Below are 7,146 nucleotides of genomic sequence, written 5' to 3'. Positions count from 1 at the left end.
ATGTCTGTCAGGGAGTTTCTGTGTGTCCTGCCTCCAGCAAGCTGTTTATCTCCGTAGCACCTCCAAAATGAGGTCATCAAGCTGCGACCTGTTTGACAGGCTAAACTCCACCCCTTCACTCTTAAGTCTAAAGTTGACACCAGGTTATGTAGCTACCACAGCTAGGAACCCTTGGTGATACAGATGGGTCCTCATGTTGCATCGGGTGGGGTTGTGTGTGTGTGTGTGTGTGTGTGTGTGTGTGTGTGTTTTCCCTGTTTATGAAACACAGCATGATCTTATTCCCATCACAAAGAAAAGCCTGTTTCCAAACAGGGCCACGTTCACAGGAACAGGGGTGAGGACCATGAGAGAGCTTGTTGTTGTTACGTTGTTAGGTGTCATTGAATCACTTCTGACCCATCGTGACCCTGGCACAACAGGACAGAACCAGGCACCGTCCTCCCACTGTTGCAGCCACGGTGTCCGTCCATGTCGTTGAGGGCCCTCCTCCTCCTCACCATCCTCACTGCCCTCCTCCAGGGACTGGTCTCTCCTGACAACTTGTCCAGAGTACATGAGACAAGCCTCGCTTCTAAGCACTCCGGCTGTCTTTAATCCTTCACACTAAAAAGGGCAAATCCCAGGTCGTGCACACAGTCAGCCCTCATGCACACAGTCAGCCCTCTGCGTGCACACAGTTGGCACATGGTTGGTGGTTCCCGAGCCGATTCTGGGCCAAATGCGATGATGGAAAGAAGGAACCGCCCATCCCCCCAGTCCATCATCGCTCTGTGGCCCCGCCCTGTCCCTCTCACTGACCTCGTGGTTCCTGACCTGCCCCTGCAGGGCACTTGCTCTGCCCTGAAACCGGGAAGGCCTCTCCCCAGCCTGGCTTCTGGGGAGCGTTCTGTCGTCTGTCTCCTGGGACGGGATTGTTGGGTCTGCCGGCAGCCCTGTGCCATGCGCACTAGTCCGCGCACAGATGGTGCTGCCGTGGGACAAGTTACAGCCCCGTGATTCGCACGGGTCAACATTCTCTCACTGGGATCTGGTAGTTTCACGTCCGGGACTCTAGTCTCCCTCTCCCACCCACCCCCTCCCCACGTAAGCGCTTCCTGGTGAAGATTCCTTGGCCTTTTGGTCTCAGAGCTGGTCTGTGAAGGAACACTGCTCCCGTGGGTCACATGCTTCACTTTGTGGGCCGTCAGTTCATTCAGGGAAAAGTGACCTTGGGGATAGTTCTGGGTCCGAATTTACAGTTACTCAGGACAGCCATCTCAGGGGTCTGCTGGTCTCAGCCCAGCCACGCCGTGGAGATTTGTGAAGGATTTGGGCCCTGTTCCACATTGGTCTCCATTCTGATCTGTCTCCTGTGGCCCAGACCAGCTGTGGGGCACCGTCTCGTTCTCCTGGTCTCTGAGATGGCCAGCGGTGGCTCGCATGGGCCGTTAGCCCTCTGGACCGATGTCTTCAGTTTCCTTGGTGTCCCTGTTCTGGGCCAACGCCACAGCGGCTCTCATTCTCCTACCGTCTTCCCTCTGCATTGCCCGATCGTGTCGTGTCCCTGCGTAGACATGTGGGAGGGCGGGGTCTCTATTGTTCTAGTATTTTTATATGAACGAGGGGTCCCGCTTGAACTTCTGCACCGGTCTTTTCAGATCACTCCTGGGTGCCCCTCCAAACCTGCTTTGAGCAGCCTCCCATCCCATCAGTGAAAGCTCCCTCTCTCCTTAGTGAGGCAGCTTTCTGACTTTTAGAACTGTCAGCCTTCAGAAGAGCCCTGTGGCAAAGGCTGCCAGCCAAAAGGTCACTGATTCAACCTACCAGCTGACCCACGGGAGAAAGACGAGGCAGGCCGCTCCTGTAGAGTCACAGCCTTGGACACTCGCATGGTTTGAGATGGAGCGTTCGTGTGCGTGTGGTGCGTACACAGTGGAATTCTCCTTCCAGACGGGCCCCAGCGTCCACTCCTGGCCAGCTCACCTCATGCGCAGCCAGCCCCCATCTGTCCGTGGAAGAGTGAGTGTGGCCAGGATGCTGAGCGGGTTTCAGCTGATTCCAGACTAGGCAGGAAGGCCAGGTGACCGTCCATGGGGTTCCTGCAGCACCAGGCAGCATTTCATCCCAGTGTGCCTGGGGTCGCCAGCCACGCCTCGGGAGAAAGACGGAGCTTTCCGCTCCCATAGCGACAGCCTCGGAAACCCACAGGGGCCGTTCTAACCTGCCCTCTAGGGTCGCCGTGAGTGCTCTGGTCGGGGCAGCCAGGCCTCCACCCCACGTCCCTGCCCCCTCCTCCTGCAGGTCCGCCTTCAAGAGGCTCTTCCAGCATAAGAACAGGGACAAGAAGTACAGTCTGGAGGGCCTGGAGGACGCAGAGAGCACAGCTGGCCTGGAAGCCACCACGGCGAAGAAGAATCCAGAAGGTCAGGCACCTGCTGCCTCGGGCCAGCGACCCCATGGACACTGACCCTGGGCGGAGGGCACAGAGGGGCTCCAGGGGTGGGGGGTCGTGTCTCTGGACTTTGTTAACCCCTTTGCTCCACCGTGCCCTCACCCGGATCCCACCCTCACCTGTGGGCCTCCCTCCCACAGCCCCCTCCAGTCAACAGCACCGCCACCCGGCAGCTGAGAAGGCCCCCAAAGAGCCTGGGGGCAAAGGCAAGAAGAACCGGAACCTTAAGATCGGCAAGATCACGGTGTCGGAGAAGTGGCGGGAGTCGGTGTTCCGCAAGATCACCAACGCCAATGAGCTCAAGTACCTGGATGAGTTCCTGCTCAACAAGGTGGGGCCGCAGGCCACCGGCAGATCCAGCACCTGCCCAGAGCAGACCCTCCCCTACCCCCCCATCGGGTGCCCGGCGCTGCGTCTGAAGCCAGGCACGAGCCGCTTTGGGCAGCCCGGGCTAATACACGCAGCTGCTCACCAGCTGAACGGTGGACCATTCTCAGCCACTGTGAAGTACTGCAGCAGAAAGGCCTGGCCACCTGCCTCTCTAAACCAATCGGGGAGCGCTGGCACGAATGGCGCTGACTGTGTGTGGCCCGGAGTCGGCTCCAGGGCAACTGGCGCAGGCACTTGGTTGGAAAAACCTGAGCCGGGTTCCTGAGAAATCATGTAGGTCCCAGGTCCCCTTCCCCCATGTGAGTTTTCCTACTTTACAAAATGTCAGTGGGCATTCTCCTGGGTCACCTCGAGCTGCTATACCAGGTTCCACCAGCAGGTGGCTGTAGAGGCCGCTCAGTTCTGCAGGCAGCACTTAGGGATAGCGGATGTCAGCAGGGTGTGCTGCACCCTGCTTTCTCTGCCAGACTCTAGGGGAGGAGACGCTTTCCTCCCCCAGCTTCTGTAAGCCCCCCAGCCATCCTGAGCTTCCAGCGTGAGCTTCACCCTGTGATCCTGAGTAAGCTTCCCCTTGTATAAGACCCTACTTAGAAGGGGGGTTTGCCCTGCTGCTGCCTCCTGTTAGGTGTTGGGCCAAGATCCACGCAGTCAGCAATTCGAAACCACCGCCCGCTCTTCTGGAGAAAGACTGGGCTTTCTGCTCCCATAAACAGTGGGTCGTCGTAAGTCGGCACTAACTCAATAGCAGCGAGTTTTGAGAATCAGAAATCCTCCTCCCAAGATGCCCCCCCGTGAGCCTAACCCACAGCGTTCCATCTTCAAAGACCCCATTTCTAAACAAGCCCATGTTCACACGTACTGGGTCAGAGCGGGAACACATCTTGGCAGTGGCACAATCCCATAGCAAGTACGGTCCACTTAAGCAATGGTGGCCAGCATTCAGGGCTGGCCCCGTCCGGCTGGAGGAAGGCTCTCTGGTCGGCCTGTGCAGGCAGTAGAGCACTGCAAAAGGTGCCCCGCTGGGCGAGGGCTCACCGTGGAGGCTCCAGGTCAGGGGCCCTGCAGACAGCCTGTTTGATAGTAGTCTGGTCCCTGGTGTGGGCCTCCACACGGCGATTCTGCCCGCAGGGATACTGAGCAGCACCGGGGGTGTCTTGGTTGTCGTGACCCTTAGAGAGTCAGTGCTCCTCGCATCAAGCCCGTGGAGACCAGCCTGCAGCTCAGCCCACAGTGCACAGCACGGTCCCCACTCCCAGTGAGAGATCAAGGACACAATGTCCGTGGTTACCACGTGCCGCCACATCACAGCAACCCATCCGTGTCGGAGTAGAGCTGGACTCCACAGGTTGGCAAGGGCAGGGTTTTCAAAGGCGGATCGCCTTTCTTCCCCTGCTGGGTACCCCTGGCTGGCCCAGGCCACAGCCTTCCAGCTAACAACCAAGCACTGAACCCCAGGGACTCCACACATCCAATAAAGATTTAACATCCAGACCATTTAAAGAAAGACAAGTAACCCTACCCCATCTCACTCTCCCCTCACCCCCCCAGAAAATGGGCAAAGAACTTAAACAGCCCTTTCAGTAAGGAGGACTGACCGATCGTGGGAAAATAGAATTAAAAGGCGCTGGCATTCTCCCCAATCTTTCTGGCGCCCCCTGGTTCAGATGGCCGACCCGCCCAACAAAGTCGGTAACCTGAAACGGAAGCCACAGCATCTGAGCGAATTCTGACATGGGTTCTCAGTGCGGAGCGGATGGCCAGGCCTTTCTTCTGAGGCCCCTTCCAGTGGACTCACCCCCAGCCGCCCAGGGGGCAGCCATCTGCACCTCTCAGGGAGTCCATCAGTAGTTGAAATCCTGGATTTACAGCCTCGGCACCAGTGCACCTGGCAGGCCAGAGGGGCTAGACTTTTGTCCCGGTGAGGCCAAAGCTTGCCAGGGTCCCCTTGAGCAAGCGATGGTGTGCGACCCGCCTGCCCCTCTCCTCAGATCAATGACCTGCGCTCCCAGAAGACCGCCATCGAGAGCTTGTTCATCGAGGCCACTGAGAAGTTCCGCAGCAACCTCAAAACCATGTACTCCGTGCCGGTGAGTGGCCTGACCCCGCGCAGCCCTGGTCCCCACCCCACCCCCGAGCGAGGGGCTCGCACCCACGTGCCGGCTCCTTCCAGAACGGGAAGATCCACGTGGGTTACAAGGACCTGATGGAGAACTACCAGATCGTGGTGAGCAACCTGGCGGCCGAGCGCGGTGAGAAGGACACCAACCTGGTGCTCAACCTCTTCCAGTCCCTGCTGGACGAGTTCACCCGCGGGCACTCCAAGAGCGACTTCGAGGCCCCCAAGGTACCAGCTCCTGCCGGGGCTGCGCTCCCAGGGTGGGGGGACTGGGGGTTGAGATCTCTGGAGGGGCATGTTGGGACACTGCTGTCCCTCCGGCACCGTGGCTAAGCCTCTCTGCTTCCCTGGCCCTCCCCGACCCCCAGCAGAGCAAGTCTCAGAAGAAGAAGCGGAAACAGGAGCGTGCTGTGAGTGTGTCTGCCCCAGGCGGCCTGAGCCCCAGAGTCCCAAATGCTTGGTCTGGGGGCCACAAGCTGGGGGGGTGGGGGCTGCCCAGAGGGAGTGGCAGGCAGACCCTGCTCAGCCCCTCCCTGTGCTCCCGGCCCAGGTGCAGCAGCACAATGGGCACGTGTTCGCCAGCTACCAGGTCAGCATCCCCCAGTCGTGCGAGCACTGCCTCTCCTACATCTGGCTCATGGATAAGGCCCTGCTGTGCAGTGGTGAGCGCTCCTTGCCCCCCGGCCCCTCCCCCCACCCACTGTGCAGCACACACTGGCACGAAGCACCTCCACCTTAACTGTATGCCCCCCACTGTGTGCTACATCCCCACCCCCCATGCTGTGCACCTTCAACCACTGCATCACCAACCCCTGCCCGCCCCTCAGTATGCACCCCAACACCCCACTAAGTGCTCCTGAGGGACCACAGTACTCCCCCACCCTTGAGCCACCCCTCTGGCCCCACAGTGTCTGCCCAACCTCTGCCCTTGCCCACACACACACACACACACACACACACACACACGCCCCTGTGGTGACCCGCACGCTGTCTTCCTAGTGTGCAAAATGACCTGCCACAAGAAGTGTGTGCACAAGATCCAGACCTACTGCTCCTACACGTGCGGACGGAAGGTGAGGGACGCAGACACAGAACCTTCCAGAAGGAGGCTCATTCTACCCAGGGCACCAGAGAGGAGTGTTCCCAGAAGGGCCGTGTGAGCTGGAGCCCAGGTCCCCGGTCCGGAGGCCTCTGTGGTTGCCACCTTCTGGGCTCCCATCTGTCTGCCCCACATGCACACACAGGCACATCTTGGACCCTGCCTGGGGAACCCTGGGGTCAGGAGAGCCCTGATTGAGCACACAGAGTGGGTGGATCACTGAGTGGGACCAGGTGCCCCCTCCCCCGGAAGTGCCCACCACCTCCAGGAGCTCTTGCAGGAAGGGGCAGCCACAGTGAGGCAGGAAGGGTGGGATGTAGAGGTGGCTGCTGTGGGCTGCGGAGGACACCCCTGGGTACCCCTTGGACCATGCTGCAGGTGGAGCCAGGCGCCGAGCCAGGTCACTTTGGTGTGTGCGTGGACAGCCTGACCAGCGACAAGGCCTCAGTCCCTGTCGTGCTGGAGAAGCTTCTAGAACATGTGGAGATGCATGGCCTGTACACTGAAGGCCTCTACCGAAAGTCCGGCGCCGCCAACCGCCAGCGGGAGCTGAGGAAGGCGCTGCAGGCAGGTAAGCAACCCCAGCCACGCTGGGGCTGAAGCCGCTGGGCGTGGCGACCGGGAGGGGCTGGTGGGTGGCTGAGGATGGTCACTGCCTTCATGTAGTCCCGCCCCCTGCCCCTGCAGACCCCACCGTGGTCAAGCTGGAGAACTACCAGATCCACGCCATCACGGGGGTCCTGAAGCAGTGGCTTCGAGAACTACCAGAGCCCCTCATGACCTTCGCGCAGTACAATGACTTCCTCCGAGCCGTTGGTGCGTGGGGGGAGGGAGTGCTGGGGACGAGCTGACCCCCAGGGAAAGGGCGGAGACTGAGTGTTGGGCAGTGCGGACAGCAGCAGCTGAGCAGGGATCCTGGGACAAGGTCCCTGGAGGCCCTGTGGCTTGGACACTGGGCAGCGACCTAGCTACAGTCAGCTTGGCAAACCTCCCAGCCCCATGCGCCCATAAAAACCCCGGGTAGTGTCACTTGCTATGAGTGGGAATCGCCTAGGTGGCCATGGGTTGGTTTGGGGTTTTGAGGGCCCACTGACCGTGAGCAACCTC

General features: G+C 59.9%; 1 protein-coding gene across 1 annotated transcript in view; it reads left to right on the top strand.

Annotated features, from left to right (window-relative positions):
- The window catches only part of MYO9B (myosin IXB), a 76,758-nt gene that overhangs the window by 65,498 nt on the left and 4,114 nt on the right, over positions 1–7,146 (top strand). Inside the window, exons 25-33 of the mRNA XM_045299258.1 lie at positions 2,284–2,405; positions 2,575–2,765; positions 4,813–4,911; positions 4,995–5,168; positions 5,309–5,350; positions 5,491–5,602; positions 5,940–6,013; positions 6,418–6,610; positions 6,727–6,855. Of these exons, the coding sequence (XP_045155193.1) occupies positions 2,284–2,405; positions 2,575–2,765; positions 4,813–4,911; positions 4,995–5,168; positions 5,309–5,350; positions 5,491–5,602; positions 5,940–6,013; positions 6,418–6,610; positions 6,727–6,855 (1,136 nt within the window). The remainder of the gene's footprint in view (positions 1–2,283; positions 2,406–2,574; positions 2,766–4,812; positions 4,912–4,994; positions 5,169–5,308; positions 5,351–5,490; positions 5,603–5,939; positions 6,014–6,417; positions 6,611–6,726; positions 6,856–7,146) is intronic.

Source organism: Echinops telfairi, unplaced genomic scaffold (genome assembly GCF_000313985.2).
Source record: "Echinops telfairi isolate 266 unplaced genomic scaffold, ASM31398v2 ScPeMD7_7457;HRSCAF=8495, whole genome shotgun sequence".
Taxonomy (NCBI): Eukaryota; Metazoa; Chordata; class Mammalia; order Afrosoricida; family Tenrecidae; genus Echinops; species Echinops telfairi.
This window is presented reverse-complemented; position numbering and strand designations above follow the sequence as displayed.